At 42.7% G+C, this 18,349-nt stretch overlaps 1 protein-coding gene across 16 annotated transcripts in view; it reads right to left on the bottom strand.

Annotated features, from left to right (window-relative positions):
- ABLIM1 (actin binding LIM protein 1) overlaps positions 1–18,349 on the bottom strand; it is a 331,575-nt gene that overhangs the window by 107,533 nt on the left and 205,693 nt on the right. For all 16 annotated transcript variants that reach the window (XM_061403573.1, XM_061403571.1, XM_061403570.1 and 13 more), the window contains one exon: positions 1,055–1,181. In XM_061403573.1, coding sequence (XP_061259557.1) covers positions 1,055–1,181 — 127 coding nt within the window. The remainder of the gene's footprint in view (positions 1–1,054; positions 1,182–18,349) is intronic.

Consider the following 18,349-nt stretch of genomic DNA (forward strand, 5'->3'; position numbering starts at 1 on the left):
GTTTGCTTTACCCCAGATCTGCAGAATTAGATTTCTAGGGGGTGGGGCCCAAGCTACTTATTTTGTTTCATTGTGTATATTCATACATTAAATTCATTAAAAAAATTTTTTTAAATAGATGCTGGTTGGAGAACATTTTAAAAAGTGGATAGGGAAAAAAAATTTCGGAGAAGGCAATGGCACCCCACTCCAGTACTCTTGCCTGGAAAATCCCATGGACGGAGGAGCCTGGTAGGCTGCAGTGCATGGGGTCGCTAAGAGTCGGACATGACTGAGTGACTTCACTTTCACTTTTCACTTTCATGCATTGGAGAAGGAAATGGCAACCCACTCCAGTGTTCTTGCCTGGAGAATCCCAAGGACAGGGGAGCCTGGTGGGCTGCCGTCTATGGGGTCGCACAGAGTCGGACACGACAGAAGAGACTTAGCAGAGGGGAATATTTTCCCTTACTGCCTCTAGGCCCTCCCCCCACCCCATGCTCATTCTTTCCTCAATTTAAAACGTAACCACTGTAACTAGCTTTTCAAGGTCACATTAAACAAAACCCCCAAAACGTCACCTGCTCTAGCTCTTCTCTACACCAGCCTCTGACTCTAAGGAACCTACTCCAGAGTGGTCCTAATGGGCTCTGTGCCTGGACACTGAGTTTTTTTAGGGTGGGGTGGGGGCAGGGGAGGGCCAGCAGACATGGCTGAGACCTGAATGGAGGATAAAGGTTTACTATCCGTAGTTTCAAATGGGGGAGGGGGGATTAGCAAAAGTAAAATTACTAAACGCTTAACTGGTTGCAACATATAGCCTACCATTATGTCAGCTTCGTTAATTGTTACATTAGGCAACGATGAACATTTAATTAAATTTATAGTGGGCAACAACAGAAGAATAAAATTCCTTTCCAAAGTTTCATAGCAAAAAGTTCATATGGATTGTGGAATGTGAAGGTCTTTCATCACGTCTGATGGGCTGGGCTGGGGTGTATTCCTAGAGCGCAGGGCAGCCCACGATGCCCCACCCCTGCTGAAGGATCCATCCGCGCCTGCGCCCCAGGCTTACTTGCTGATGTACTCTCCGGTGAGGACTTTCCCGCAGGACTTGCACTTAAAGCAACCCAAGTGCCACTGCTTTTCCAGCGCCAGCAGGGCCTGTCCATTCTTGATGTCTCGTCCGCAGCCAGCACAATCTGGAAAAGAGCAGCCGCCGGTCCTTACTCCACGTTTGTTAAATCCATAGTTTTGCTAATCCAAGCAGGTGGGCCCCAGCATGCACCCACTACACACTCAATAACTATTTACTTAAGCGCCATTTCATCCCGCGTTCCTGCCCTGCACAAAATCTTCCCCAGGAGACTCGCAGACCCCCCATCCTCCCTTAGCGCGGGAACATCATGAGCCTCAGCAGATCCAAGGGCCTGGATGTCCTTCTGTTTATTTCCTTGGGGGTGATTTAAATAGCGTCTGAGCTCCAGCTGGCCCAGAGAATATTTAATTATAGCGTCCTGGCTGTGATTTTAAGAAGGCGCTCATCAGCCTTTATTAATTGAGGGCACCTGTGAGTAGCTAAGTACCAGCTCCCCCTCCCCATCCCATGCCGGCTGCCTCCCTAATACTATATATGCGACTTCTGGAACAATGCCCATAAGTCTCATTTTTGTAAACAGGACTCTACTTCCTTATCACCTAAACCAGACTTTCTAAAATTTGTGATCATCAATTCAATGGCTCTTAATTTCTCAGCTTTAAATTCTCCGTGGCAGGATCCTGTGAAGAAGATAAAGAAGAAAGTATTTCTTCACAGTAAAGAGTGTAGGCCCTGGAATGGGACGCCCTGGTTCTGAACCCCAGCTCGCTGTTGGCTAACCACGTGACCCAGGCTAGTTCCCCCCTTTTCTAGCCTTGGGGTCCTCATGTGAAAGCCAGGATGTTATTAGTGCTTGTCTCAAGTTCTCTGATGAGGATTCAATGGAATAAAGGACTCAGGTCTCTATGAAAGTTTGCTATTATTATAGTTGCTGTTATTCTGATTATTAGAAACATCATTATTAGGGCAGCTGAGTATTTAAAAGAACCCAGAAGAATGTATAGGCATACACCGTTTTATTGTGCTTCGAAGATAATACTTTTTTTTGTAACAAATTCAAGATTTGTGGCAATGCTACATCAAGTTTATTGGCACCATCTTTTCAAAAACCTTTGCTCACTTCTAATTCTCCCAATTTTTCAAACTTTTTCATTATTATTATATCTGTTACGGTAATCTGTGATCAGTCATATTTGATGTTACTACTATGACTCACTGAAGGCTCAGATGGTAGCATTTTTTTCAGCAATATTTTCTAATTCAGGTGCGTACATTGCTGTTTTAGACATAATGCTATCGCACACTCAGCAGACTACAACATAGAGTAAAGATAACTTTCATATGCACTGGGAAAGCAAAAAATTTGTGTGGCTCATTTAACTGCTGTATTTGCCTTACTGTGGTGGTCTTGAACCAATCCACTGAGCATGCATTATCACTAAGGCTTGCATGTAAATTGGGCAACCTTTCTGGAGAGCAATTTAAATGTCTAGAGACATTTAAAATCAATGTGCCTGAGAAAGGGAAAGAAAGCATTGCTGGCAGCTTGCCCCTGATATCCCCAATTGATCACAAAAATCATTCAGAGAATAAAGAAATGTGCAGATAAGGCCTCTCGGTACACAAAGTGATTCAACACCCCCCTCTTCTGACCACATCTGTGACTGCTGCTCCTGTACTAACGATGACATTTCTAGGCCAACTTGAATTCTCTCTCTTCTAGAAAAACTTTCCTATAGTACCCGGCACAAGCTCAAGTCCCATAAAAATTCCTTCAAATGTCATCCAGCAGTGACTCACAATTATTCTGGTTTTCTTCCTTGCTGAGGTTTAAGTACACCTGACTTTTATTTTTTGACTGCAGATGTGTTTCTGGTGACCTTGGGTCACTCAGTATTTACACAACCTTTAGATCCAGCAATCTCATGGCTAAAATTTCACTCTGCAAATAAATTTTGAAAAGGATGTGCATGTGAATGTATGTGTGTTTGTCCCCTGAAAAAACAATAAAACTGAAACCAACATATGTGGATATTAATGAGAAAGTGGTTAAATTAATTATAGTATAGTCATTAATGGGATACTATACACTGTTAAAAAGAATAAGGTAGATTTGTGTGCAGACATGGAAAGATGTCCAGAATAGATTGGGTAAAAAAATAAGCTGTAAAACAGTATGTACAATATAAGCTCATTTTTCTAAATCATGAGAATGTAAAAAGAATTGAGCAAATAAATATTTAAAAAGTTAAAAGTATACTATACAAGTTATGAATATTGAAGATTAGAATTTCTACAAGTATAGCCCATTATAAGCTAGTGTATATTATATGGTCACAAAGCATGAATTTTTTGTTTTTAAGCTGGGATTTACATGATGTCCAGCATCTCACCAAAATCCTTTCAGAGGGAATCACACATATGGTAGTTTAATATAAAGATAAAAATGGAAGACCACGATATTTGCTCGAATGCAATTTCTAAAGGATAAGAGCACAAGATGAATATAAGATGAATTGGTAGGTTTTAATTTAAGTGAACTGAAAATTTTTTTCATTCTTCTGATTAGATTATGCCCACTAGGTGGCAGTAAAGATTTAAAATAATATGCAAGATGCCGGTTGGTTGAATTTTTTCAAGTAGAAAATAAACTTTAGAGATGGTTTTTCATTTCTACAGGAGAGGAGCTCAGGGAGGTAGGTGGGGCTGTTCATATCTTCCTTTCGCAACACTGGGGTCCAGGGAGATCAAAGTTGGGGAGACAGCGACAGGCAGGCTTTAGAATTAGGAAGACTTGGGCACTAACTAGGAAAAGTTACTCTCTCTGAATTCTCGTTTCTTCATCTCTGAAATGCGGACCCACTTCTCAGGTTGCTGGAGGAAGAAGAAACACTCTGTATTGCAAAGTGTTTCATGTGACTTAGAACACTTGGGACCTGCTGGTTGTTCCACACAGCTCTCCTTTCCTTGATAGGGTCTGAGCTAGGACTAGAAACCAGGTTTCTTCACTCTGTCTTGCACTTTTTCTAAGCACATTAATGCCCAGATACCCAAGACCTCTAACAGCAGCAGAGACACAATCTTAGCACAGAAATGACCTCTCTGATTATTCTGTACCAATGGCTTTGGTAAACCAGGCATATTGTGAGGGCTTCATAGACATATTCTTCAGGAGTTATTCTCCACAATTTATTATTCTTCACAGTAATGGAGACAAAATCCTGGCCAGTTAGCTTAGTTAGAGCGTGGTGCTACTAACACCAAAGTCACAGGTTTGATCCCCATACGGCCCATAAAGAAGGCTGAGCACTGAAGAATTGATGCTTTTGAACTATGGCGCTGGAGAAGACTCTTGAGAGTCCTTTGGTCAGCAAGAAGATCAAACCAGTCAATCCTAAAGGAAATCAACCCTGAATATTCATTAGAAGGGCTGATGCTGAAACTGAAGCTCCAATACTATGGCTACCTGATGCGAAGCGTTGACTCGTTGGAAAAGACCCTGATGCTGGGAAAGACTGAGGGCAGGAGAAGAAGGGAGTGACAGAGGATGAGATGGTTGGATGGCATCCCGACTAGAGGACATGAGTCAGAGCAAACTCTGGGAGATAGTGAAGGATAGGGAAGCCTGGCATGCTGCATTCCATGGGGTTGAAGGGTCAGACATGACGTAGAGACTGAACAACAATGGAGTCAAAGTGCCTTGCAGTTTGGAAGCCTCTGACCTCACAGATGATGTCCTGAATCTCTCAGATCCTCCATGCCCCGCAGTGCCCTGGGGAGGGCACATATTCTACAGCTGATATTTTTAAAAAATATTTATTTGGCTGTGTCGAGTCTTAGTTGTAGCATGTGGGATCTCAGTAGCTGTGGTTCACAGGCAAGTTGCTCCAAGGCATGGGGGATCTTATTTCCCTGACCAGGGATCGAACCTGAGTCCCCTGCATTGCAAGGCAGATTCTTAACCACTGGACCCCTAGGCAAATCCCATCTACAGTTGATCTTGATCATTTTTCACAGAGAAGCATTTACCAAATGTGAATGCCTAAGAGCCAGCCATCTGGTGAAACTGGGCTGGAAGGAGAGGTTGGGGATGAGCCTCCTTCATCCCAAACCGCAAGACATAAATTAAGGAAATCAACAAACACGGCCTTCTGGCCCAGAACACTGGCCCAGCTGATTCAAAATATTCTAGTGTACTCCACAGAGGTTACACATTCATTCCTCTCTGGACAAAACTGTATTCTCTCCTTAAACCTGACATCACGCTGGGGAAGATAGAAAAGATACAGAGATAAAAAGATTTGTGCTGATGGTTCACGCTTCCTATGCTCGTTCCAACCAAGCTCTTTTATAAAGAACAAAATGTCCTCCTCTCTATCTTCATGTTTTTCAGCTGTTGAGAAAATTGTTTGCACGTCACTGGAGCAGCTGCTGATAAATATAGAAAGTCGGTTGATTGGCACTGGAATTATTGCCAAAGTCAGAAGTAGGTGAATATGAGGCAGCATCAAGGAAATCAAACCCTCCAGCAACTCACTGGTCCTCCCCTGGGGATAAACAATGGCCAAATGCGAAAACAGAAGAAAGCTATAATAAGAAGGGGATGACAGAGGATGAGATGGTTGGATGGCATCATCGACTCAATGGACATGAGTTTGAGCAAGCTCTGAGAGTTGGTGATAGACAGGGAAGCCTGGCATGCTGCAGTCCATGGGGTTGCAAAGAGCTGGACAAAACTGAGCGACTGAACAATGTAATAACCTTAAACACTCTGCCTGAAGCATTTCATTCTTGGCACCAGAAGCCAAGAGAAAAATAGGGATTTGGCTACTTACGTCCAAGTTAAACTAACATCCAAGTACACACCTGGCTTCATATTTATACCATTCTGTTCAAAGCCAATAAATATCCTCGAGAATAGGGATCCTGTCTGTCTCCTTTAATATATCTCTCTTTGCTTGGCATAGGGCCATGGACACCTGAGCTTCAAGAGTATTTAAAATGAAAAAGGTGACAAATGGCTCTCTGGAAGGTGACCTGTGTTCCCAAGCTAAGAAAGGTGTCATCAGTTGGGCTGCCTTTAAAGTCCCGTCAGCCTAGATACCTATGTTCTTTTTGAGAACAATTTCAGCCTTCCTAGAGTTTCCCGTTTGGGAAGGGTAAGAGCTAAAAAGATGTCTTACTCTGTGAAGATGGCTCTAGGAACAGAAGGCTGAGGAATGAAGCTACAGGAAAGGGAAAATCATGGGACCTGAATTCCCGATCATCCCCACCTTCCCAGGCTTCTGTCAAGCCCAGAACCATCAGTGGAGGTGGAAGCTGCCACTCACAGTGGCTACCCATCTGGGACTAAAGCTTCTACAATATGGAATGGGGCTTTCCCCAGAGTCTTGAAAATTTTGGCTATTGTTTTAGAGCTGAAAACAATGATGATAAATATTCCATCTCCTAGAGCAGGTTGCTAGCAATACCCTGGCTGGACTTAGCAAAGGATCGTAGAATCTACCTGATGACTCAACCCCTACTGCCTCCCTACATCTGAAATTATCTTATTAACATTTCTAGCATCCTTAAAAAAAACAAAATTCAAAAAGGCAGAGAGGAGAGTGGGCTGGGAGCTGTCTACACAGCAGGCCTGGGTGTTCGCTCCCCTATATTGTGAGAGGAATTAAAAGGACCCTGGGAGAAGGGGGGACTGGCTCCCTGCTCCCCACCTAGATGTTCACTAAATAGGGGTGCTCAGGCCCTGGTGCTGCTGTGGGTCCATGAGAAGCTTGATGTTAGAGTCTTGGGAAAGACTGACTGGACTGTCCTGGAGCTTGGTGATGTTCATGAACAGAGTCTGCAGCCTGTGGGAGTCTGGAAGGTTTGGAAATTAGGAAGCTGGCTGGATGCCTTTCTGAAGGCAGGCGAAGGAGAGACAGAAGGCAGAGAGGTGTGCATGGCCACTGTTTGGCTCACTGAGGATGCCTGTGTGTCCTATGGCTGGTGCCCACATCCAAGCATCGTGAATGAACCCACCTGAGAAAGCTACCTGCTGAGCATGGGAGATTTCATTAGAAAGAGACTATGAGGAGCAGGGGCTTCCCAGGTGGTGCTAGTGGTAAAGAACCTGCCTGATGGTGCAGGAGACATAAGAGACGTGGGTTTGATCCCCGACTGGGGAAGAGCCCCTGAGAAGGGCATGGCAACCCACTCCAGCACATGAGTTTGATCCCCGACTGGGGAAGAGCCCCTAGAAAAAGGCATGGCAACCCACTCCAGCGTTCTTGCCTGGAGAATCCCATGGACAGAGGAGCCTGGCAGGCTGCAGTCCATAAGGTCGAAAAGAGTCGGACACGACTGAAGTGACTTAGCATGCGTGAGGAGTAGGACCTGAGGCTGAGGAGGATGGAGGGGGTTTGTTGAAACAGCTTAGCCAGAAATTGCACACTTCTGTCAAGGAATTAAAAATGGGCCCTATTTTTTTTTTTAAATGTCTCCAGCCAGTGTTAGCTGAAAGTCAAGTATGACAATGCGAGTATAACATCTTGTCCCCTGTACCTGTCATTTCCCTCCCCTCTGTCTGGACCCTCAAGGAACCACAAGCAGAACAGGAAGGAGGTAATAAAAAGGGGTAGAAGAGGCTGTACCCCCTCCTTATTGCAGGTCTCCTATTTGGATCTGATCTGAACTGGGAAAAGGGTACAGATCTGATATGGATGTGAGAATAAAGGCTTTGACTGTACTGGACTTTTAAGAGCTGAAAGTGAGCAGAAAGCTATGGAACTGCCTAAGATATTATTAAGGGTGAGAAAGGGAGCTCTGATAGAGGATAATAAAAGTACCAACAACAAAAAAATAAGACCATTGTTTTGTCCCACGAGTGTTCTGACTATTCTACATGCTGATTGTGCAACTCACAGGGATGAAGAACTTGTGGGCAAAGAGACCTGGGGTCAAATTCCAGCTCTGACACAGAACAAGGAACCCTATGCAAGCCAGGTAATTCAGGCTTCAGCTTCTTCATTTGTAAAACGGGCAGATGAACAGAACTTATGTTCTAGGGCTGTTGTGAGGGTAGACAGAACATGTGTAAGCCGCAAGCACGGTGTTGGGCACACGGAAAACAATCCAAGTCTATCCTCACATCTGCAGTAACCTCACAAAGCCAACATTGCATCTTTCCCTTAACAAACAACTGAAGTAAGTTAGACAGAGAAGGAGAATATCCTATGACATCCCTTCTACTGTGGAATCGAAAAGGAAATGATACAAATGAACTTACTTACAAAACAGAGAGACTCAATGACATAGAGAATGACCTTATGGTTGCTGGTGGGAGGGATGCGGTGAAGGGATAGTTAGGGAGCTTGGGATAGACATGTATAATCTGCCATATTTAAAACAGATAATCAACAAGGACCTACTGTATAGCAGGTGAAACTCTGCTCACTGTTATGTGGCAGCCTGGATGTGCCGGGAGTTTGGGGGAGAAAGGATACATGTATATGTACGGCTGAGTCCCCTCACTGTTCACCTGAAACCACCACAGCATTGTTAATCAGCTCTACCCCAACACACAGGAAAAGGCTCAAGAAGTAAAAAAACAAACAAAAACCAAATAACCAAGACCCACTGTGAGCCTCTGGAAAAGGCATTTTGGTTTCTCTGACTCCACAGTCATCTTTCCATTAACATTACTATTGTTGTTATTGTTCACCCCTTAACTTTTATTTTTATTTATTTATGTATTATTCACCCCTTAACTTTTAAAAGATCTTGCATACTTTGCCTCAGTCCTCCCTTAGGGCTTCCACTAACCTGGAAGGACGGTGGTTATCCACATTTCACAGTTCACAGAACATCTGAGATCCAGAGAGATTTTGAAGATATTTGATGCAAAAGCTTCATTTTACACACAGGAAAGTAAGGCCCGGGGTGGGCCAATGCTTTGCACAAGGTCACACAGATAGAGAGTGCCCTATTAACTGCAGAGTGGAAATCTTTATTCTCAAATGCTCTTGAACGTGAACCCATGCCTTCACAGCTTACAGGGATTTTCTGGGCTTAAAGCTCTAATCATGCATTTGTTCACCTGGTTATTGCCTCTTTTGCTGTCAACTGGCAAAAACATCCACCATGGAGCTGAAGCATGGTTTCACTTGTGGGTATAGAGAATTATTGTGAAAACAATGTAAACTGTAAAGACCCTGATGCTGGGAAAAATTGAGGGCAGGAGGAGAAGGATTGACGGAGGATGAGATGGTTGGATGGCATCACTGACTTAATGGACATGAGTTTGAGCAAACTCCGGGAGATGGCGAAGGACAGGGAAGCTTGGTGTGCTGCAGTCCGTGGGGTCACAAAGAGTCAGACACAACTGAATGACTGAACAGCAACGAATGTAAATCATAGAAGGGGCTAGAGAGAGACTTCACTCATTTAACTGATGTTTGCTGGGATGCTGAGAAGTTATGTCGATAGAGATTTTAAGTCAATTCAGAGTATTTCCTTCCTCTATTGTCAAGTCTTTAAAATTAAGAATAAAAAAACTACATTTCAGGATTGATACTGTTGCCTATGTAAGTTCCAGAAAATTTAAGCTTTCCCTGGAATCCCTCTTTAAAAATGATAATAAAAAAGAAACTCTAGTTGTCATAAACAGAGATGAGCACAGAAGTTCATAGCTATACACGTGGATGAAGAATAAATAGACACCAAATCATTTCAGATTTAGGTCATTATTAATAGATAGCAGATAAGACTTTGCAAACTTTATAAAATATTCAAGTGGTGTCTTTTTAATAGACTGTTAACTAGGAGCACTTTATCCCTGGCCAGGAATCAGTATAAGGCGCTTTAAGGAGAATAAACAAGCAAAATCCCCCGATTTAAGTTCTGGGGTTTGGCTAATGTGACTCCTGAATTTAATGACATCATATCTTGTCATTCAGTGGCTCCTACAAGATGTGGATTTCCCGTGACCCTGTGTGATAAAATGGTGAATATGCAGAATGCCAGAGAGCAGTCATTCTCTCCAAAAGAGAGAGCAACTGGAGACAAGAGATGAGTGACCCAAACACAGGTCAGATGCTGTGAGGTTAACAAGCTGCCTTTGACACAAGCTTTCAACACATCTGATGAGCCTCTGACATGTGGATCCCTCCATGGGAATAACTGTGGGAGGCACGTAGTGGCTGCCTGCTTTATACAGGACAGATATTTTTATTTTGCCAAGGTTTCCATCCTTTACTAGGGTCGAAATGTCAACTGCCATCTGTCCTCACACTTGAACTGACCACATGCTCCTATGTTATTGGCCTGGCCCTTTTTTGTAGTCTATGAATTAAAAAAAAAAAAAATCCAGACATTTTAATGCTATTTTCTTGAAAAGACTTGGCTTATAATTTTAGCATCTTTAAGGTATAAGGGGTTTGGTGTTTGGGTGTTTGAAAACCTTCCTTTGATTAAAAAGACCACATCATTTAGTAGTGATAAGAGCATCCATCTAGCAGGTAGACAGTGTTAAATGTTGACCTCTGAACTTCACCTGTCCTGCTCAGTGCTGTCAGGTCCCAACCAGACGTTTATGAGTCAGCAACTACTGCTGGCCACAGTCCATGTCAAGTCACTGACACGAATCGGCAGTTTTCTATCCTAGTATCTCATGGCAAATACCATGGATATGAGGTCACCAAAAGAAAGGACACATAAAGGGCGAAATGCAAATACATTCATGTGAGGCACTTCTAAGGATTACTTTCTGGGGCTTCCCTGGTGGTCCAATGGTTAAGTCCCTCCCAATGCAAGGGACTCAGGTCAATCCCTGGTTGGGAAGCTAAGATCCTACATGCCTTAAACCAAAACATAAAAACAGAAGCAATATTGTAACACATTCAATAAAGATTTTTAAAAGGGCTCACATCAAAAAAAAAAAAAAAGGAATTCATTTTTAAAAGTACTTTTTCACTTCTGAAATTCTATACTGCATTGGCTGAAAAGTAATTCATGGGGTCATAAGAAAATACTGGTTGGGGCTGAGGGGCAGATTGGAACATTCATATTTATTTATATTCAAATACATGGGTACAGTGTACTTGCCATGGCTCTAAAAAATTTACATTCTCAAATTCACTAAGAACAAGGCAGAATTACTTTAAAACATTATGTGTTGACTGAATATGTAACCTTGAACCAAACTTTGAACAGTCACCCATGACCTCGCTTAGGTCAGTTGCTTCCTTTGCTATCTTGATGGCCATGATGGAAACGTCACAAGCCAGAGCAGCCTCTGACCTCTATTTTAGGTGAAGGTTCTTGTTGTCTTGGGAAAACAATACTGCACAACAAACAAGTTTTCACGGGCCACAACAGCAGCACATTATCAGCCTCGTTGAGAAAGCTGTAAGCAGGCCCCGGAACAGCTATTTTCTGAGACCTCTATTATATAGTATTCGGCAATCAAACCCATCTTTCCTCCTTTTAAAGTGTATCTCAGGACTTCCTAGGTGGCGCTTCAGTTCAGCTCAGTTCAGTTCAGTCCAGTTGCTCAGTTGCGTCCGGCTCTTTGCAACCCCATGGACTGCAGCTCCCCAGGCCTCCCTGTCTATCACCAACTCCCAGAGTTTATTCAAACTTATGTCCACTAAGTCAGTGATGCCATCAAACTATCTCATCCTCTGTCGTCCCGTTCTCCTGCCTTCAATCTTTCCCAGCATCAGGGTCTTTTCAAATGAGTCAGTTCTTCACATCAGGTGGGCAAAGTATTGGAGTTTCAGCTTCAGCATCAGTCCTTCCAATGAATATTCAGGACTGATTTCTTTGAGGATGGACTGGTTGGATCTTCTTGCAGTCCAAGGTACACTCCAGAGTCTTCTCCAACACTACAGTTCAAAAGCATCAATTCTTCGGCTCTCAGCTTTCTTTATAGTCCAACTCTCACATCCATACGTGACTACTGGTAAAACCATAACTTTGACTAGATGGACCTTTGTTGGCAAAGTAATGTCTCTGCTTTTTAATATGCTGTCTAGGTTGGTCATAACTTTTCTTCCAAGGAGCAAGCGTCTTTTAATTTCATGGCTGCAGTCACCATCTGCAGTGATTTTGGAGCACCCCAAAATAAAGTCTCTCACTGTTTCTAATGTTTCCACATCTATTTGCCATGAAGTGATGGGACCAGATGTCATGATCTTAGTTTTATGAATGTTGAGTTTTAAGCCAACTTTTTCACTCTCTTCTTTCACTTTCAGTAAGAGGCTCTTTAGTTCTTCTTTGCTTTCTGCCATAAGGGGTGGTATCATCTCCATATCTGAGGTTATTGATATTTCTCCCAGCAATCTTGATTCCAGCTTGTGCTTCATCCAGTCCAGCCTATCTCTTGATGTACTCTGCATATAAGTTAAATAAGCAGGGTGACAGTATACAGCCTTGACGTATTCCTTTCCTGATTTGGAACCAGTCTGTTGTCTCATGTCCAGTTCTAACTGTTGCTTCTTGACCTGCATACAGATTTCTCAGGAGGCAGCTCAAGTAGTCTGGTATTCCCATCTCTTGAAGAATTTTCCACAATTTGTTGCGATCCACCCAGTCAAAGGCTTTGGCATAGTCAATAAAGCAGAAATAGATGTTTTTCTGGAACTCTCTTGCTTTTTCCATGATCCAGCGGATGTTTGCAATTTGCTCTCTGGCTCCTCTGCCTTTTCTAAATCCAGCTTGAACAGCTGGAAGTTCACATATTGCTGAAGCCTGGCTTGCAGAATGTTGAGCATTACTTTGCTAGTGTGTGAGATGAGTGCAATTGTGCAGTAGTTTGAGCATTCTTTGGCATTGCCTTTCTTTGGGATTGGAATGAAAACTGACCTTTTCTGGTCCTGTGGCCACTGCTGAGCTTTCCAATTTTGCTGGCATATTGAGTGCAGCACTTTCACAGCATCATCTTTTAGGATTTGAAATAGCTCAACTGGAATTCACCTCCACTAACTTTGTTCATAGTGATGCTTCCTAAGGCCCACTTGACTTCGCACTCCAGGATGTCTGGCTCTAGGTGAGTGATCACACCATAGTGACTATCTGGGTCATGAAGATCTTTTTTGTACAGTTCTTCTGTGTATTCTTGCCACCTCTTCTTACTATCTTCTGCTTCTGTTAGGTCCACACCATTTCTGTCCTTTATTGAGCCCATCTGTGCATGAAAAGTTCCCTTGGTATCCTAGGTGGCACTGGTGGAAACGAATCCACCTGCCTACGCAGGAGATACAAGAAAACACAGGTTTGATCCCTGGGTCAGAATACAAAAAGCCACATGTGTATGATTCCATTTATATGAAATGTCCATAATAGGTAAATAGAAATAGAAAGCAGATTGGTACTTCCTGGGGGGCGATGGCACCCCACTCCAGTACTCTTGCCTGGCAAATCCCATGGGCGGAGGAGCCTGGTAGGCTGCAGTCCATGGGGTCGCAAAGAGCTGGACATGACTGAGCGACTTCCCTTTCACTTTTCACTTTCATGCACTGGAGAAGGAAATGGCAACCCACTCCAGTGTTCTTGCCTGGAGAATCCCAGAGACAGGGGAGCCTGGTGGGCTGCCGTCTATGGGGTCACACAGAGTCGGACATGGCTGAAGTGACTTAGCAGCAGCAGCAGCAGCAGCTAGCAGAAGGGGTGAATATGGAGTAACTGTTTAATGGGTACAGAGTTTTCTTTTGGGGTGATGATAATGTTTTGGAACTATATAGAGGTGATGGCTGGACGATGTTGTGAATGTACTTATCATTTGCTTTGAAATGGTTAATTTTATGAATTTCAACTAAAAAAAATCTGTACCAACAAGTTTTGTCCTGCACTTAATTAAGCTGTAAACTTTAACCTGGTGAGGAGGTTTATGATACATCTTTAACTGGCAATGGTCAGCCAGCATACTGGGCTCTTGCCAAAGAGGAAATCATACTTGAGTTTTACGTCAGTGTCTCAGATCCAGTACTCATTAGCCAACATCAGCTCACTGACTCTATTCCAAAGATAGGAAGAAGAAAAGAAGGGGTAGAATGTCAGTTTCAGTCTTTTCATCATGTGACCAGTCACTTAATACACACACAACTGAGAGTCACACCAAGGGCAAACTGCAAGGAGGCTTCAGTCTGGAACGGGCCTTTTAGTTTTTAAATGTAACATTATGCTATTTTTGAGGTGCTTTTGTTTTAAATAGGTAGCACATACACATGATTAAGTTTTTTTCATACAATAAAAATAATTCCTTTCCTTCTGCATCTCCCAGCGACTCCTGCCTCTCTTCTGGAGAAAAGTACTAAGAGTAATTTCTCAATATCCTTCTGGCAACAAACTATAGGAATATACAACTATACCTATACACAACAATCCTTTGAAGAGCTAAATCATTACTGCTGCTGAAAAGTTAAACTGGGGAATAACCACTCTTCAATCATTATAATTCTAGTTTTATTGATGAGCTGCCATTTATAAGATGTCTTATTACATAAAAGTCACATCTAATGAAATGAAAATAGCAAATAACACAATACCAGTAACTTTCCAACCCCTGAAACATTTTTCGTACCCATGTTCACTTTTTGTCCTGAGTTGGACCCGTTTCCTACAAGTCAGGAACTTTTCTTTTCTTGCCACTGAGATAATCCAGGTTCTGGTTAAGTGAAAAAATAATGTCACTCTGGGATCTTTATGTCTGACTCCTAATTCTAAGAGATTTCAGCCTGAAAAATCTAACCATTAATGCTCTGTTTTGCAACATACCTTGTCCTTCTGCAATGAATCTCTGGCTACTATGTAAATGGCAAACTCTCAGTAATACAATCCACATCCAATAGAGCAATACTGGAACTTCCATGCCAGGTTAGCCTCTGTCCCTCGAGGCCATGGGCTGGCACCCTCAGCTCCCAGAGAGGTGAGGCCTGTCTCAACCTCACACTCAAAGTTGGGAAATAATCCCCTGACACTTCTACTTAAAAAAAAACAAACACATGATTCCTTCATCAGCCAAATTATCTAAAGCAATAACTCCTTTCCCTTTTATAAAATAAGAGGAAACATTTGCAAACAAGATGAGAAGATGAATGTTTAATTCTGCCAATACCCCTTGCCCTCATGCACCGAAGCTGTACTATGTAATTTTTACAAAACCACAAGAGCCATGTCACCATCATCATTCAAGTAGCATGCAGAAGTCAACATTCTGGACCTAGGAGCTGAGATTGACTGCCTCAAAGGCTCTCCTGGGATGGCAACAATTTACCCACTAAATGAACATTCATGTACTTGCTACATGCACACTGCTATTCATAGGGACAAAAGAAAAAAAAAACCAAAATCAAACCAACAGTCCTTGTCATTAGGTAGCTCATAATCTGGCTGGAGAGATAAACGTACAAAGAACCAGTTAGGCTATACAGTAATAACCGCCTCAGTAGAAATGCACAGCACAGTTTTGACCAGAACACATGTGAGCTGGCCCTGTAGCCAGGGGCCTAAGCAAATTCAAAGCTTTCAGCCTTGTGTGTGAGACACTCAAAAGAACAAATGATTTTTGACAAAAATATACAGGAACAAAATGTTATGGGAAGAATTTATTAGAAATTATACATGTGCCTATAGCACTTAGAGCTAAATCCAGAAGCATGTCCACCAAAATGTTAATAGAGGCGATCTCACTGTGATGGGGTTTCAGGTGATTTTAATTTCCTTTTTTGTACTTTTCTGTAAATTTGTATTGTTTTACAATGAATATTTAAACCCATTCTAAAAGAGAAGATTGTTATTAGCTCTGTTCAGACATTAAGATGGCTTTGATTCAATTTCCAGAATATTTGTCTGGGGCTTTATGTGCTAGACCTTGTATAAAAGAGAAACACAGCAGGGTCCTTATCTTTAATGAGTTCATTATCTTGGTGGTGGAGGTGGGCACACATCTAAACAGTTAAAATGCGACAGACCACACATCAGTGTTTATTTCTTAACTGTGACAAACATATCATCCTAATGCAGGATGCTGGCTGTGTAATGAAGAGTTTGGCTGGTGCCTGAAATACAACAGGTGCACAAAGAAATGTTTACTGAATAGATGAGTAACATCCATATCTTTCTTTGACATCATCTTTTCATTCATCTTTCTCATCTTTTCTCATAGCCACTGCCACAATCGATGGTCTCCTCAGCTCTGATCACTGAGGCCAAATCACTGATTTTGCATATCACCATTGCCATCAGTGGGGCTTCCCTAGTGGCTCAGCGGTAAAAAATCCACCTGCGATGCAGGAGGAGGCTTGGAGACATGGGTTTGATCCTTGGGTCAAGAAGATGCCCTGGAGAAGGAAACGGTAACCCACTCTGGTAAACTTGACTGGAAAATCCCATGGACAAAGGAGCCTGGCAGGCTACAGCCTATGGGGTCACAGAAGAGTTGGGAACAACTGAGTGACTAAGCAACAATTGCCATCACAACCTTAATCTTTCTGGAACATTGCTTTCCTCTGGTCATCCTCCAGGCTAAGCCAGGCTCCACATTGCCAAGCTCCTCAAGGCCTACAGAGGCCTAGTCCCCTCACTCCAACTTTCCAACTTCTCTTCTCAGAAGGTGGAAGAACAAAGTCTTTGCCTGGGTCCCCCATGTGCTGTTTTAATAAGTACCCTCCCCACATTAAGACTGGTCACCCCTGTAGTATCTTATTTAATTCTCATAACAACCCTTAAGAGTAACTATTATCCAATTTTCAGATGCGAACCTGAAGGTTCTGAGACAAACAGTAACTTGCCCATTGCTCCATGTCTAGGAGAAGGCAGGACCAGGAGTCAAAGCCAGGCTCTGGAATATAGAGGCCACATTCTAATCTGTTAGGTTATGCACTCTCTTTCTGTTCCTTTCTGATTCTAAATTATCTCCAAGCTCAAGTTCTAGTCTCATAACTTCCTTAAGGAACGATGGTCAACATCTGGATGAGCTTATTAGGTGTCATGCATCTTTCAAGTACTTTCTCTTATATAAATCCCCACAACAACCTAATGAGAAAGGAACCATTATTGTTTCCCATTTTATAGACAAAGAAATGCAGGTAGAGATTGAGTTCTCAAGGTCACACAGCATTGTAGAACCAGGATAAACAAGATCAATCTGTCCAGAACCATACTCCTTAGCAGTGCCCTGCCAAGCCTCCTCTGCCATCCTACCCTCCAGCAAGAAACTGTCTCAAGAGGGGGGCTGATCTGTTTTGGAGACTCTGCCATAAGACATATCACCATGAGCCAAAATCCAACAATCCATGGATTGTTTGTATGCATGTGTTCCTGCCTTCACTGGTTTTACATATTGGTAGAAAATATCAGATGAACAGAAAAGCCAGCCACCGTGAACACCAGAGTGAAAAAAAAAAAAAAGCACAGTCACAAAAAATTGAGACTGTCCTACACAAAAATTCATGTCATTGCCTAACTAGTAAGTTCTTGTTTTATAAATATTCAGTACTTTTATCTGTTCACTTATTTAATCGCACAAGGTAGGTCCCTATCGCCATCCCATTGTACAAATGAGAGCCTGAAGGATGGAGAGGTAAGGAGATGACTAGAGCCAGAGCGTGACCCAGGCAGTCAGACGCCAGCATCAGATCATCACCACTCCACCTACAGTCTCAGCAGACAAGCCCGCTCAACCCACAGATGCTTTTTTGAGAAAGAACATAGATAGAAGAAAAATTATAGTGCAACTATTAAAAGCTATTGCACCAAATAGAAAAGTGAAATAATTGAAAAATTCATCCTCCCCTTTGAAAACATGTGCGTGACTGTTTATCTGAAAAGATTTCTATTCAGTCCGAGTAGACCATTGCTCCAATACCTGTGGGAGTTCCAACTGCAGTCGGAACAATGACAACGCTGTACAGGGTGGGTGAAGGGGAGGAAGATGGCTTTGGATGTATATGTGCGTGGGTGTTCATCGCATCAATCTGCCAAACCCACACACAATCAGACACTAGTCAGACACCCTCTGAAATGGAAAGGGTGATTGTAGACAGCAACCCACTTCTGCTCGGATGCCTGAAATAGAACGGAGCTGTGCAAGAAGCAACATCCAAACCCAATTCCCTGCCCTCTAGATTGTCACACGTCGACTCTCCCTCACACGGCTCCATAACCCACGAGAACCTGTCCCTCAATTACTGGCAGATACAGGAAAATGGAGTGGAGTTAGGCTTTACAGGAATGTCAGTAACCTTCTGGAAGAGTGTCATGCTCTCTGGACAGACATTTCCATTTCTAAAG

Source organism: Bos javanicus, chromosome 26 (genome assembly GCF_032452875.1).
Source record: "Bos javanicus breed banteng chromosome 26, ARS-OSU_banteng_1.0, whole genome shotgun sequence".
NCBI classification, from domain to species: Eukaryota; Metazoa; Chordata; class Mammalia; order Artiodactyla; family Bovidae; genus Bos; species Bos javanicus.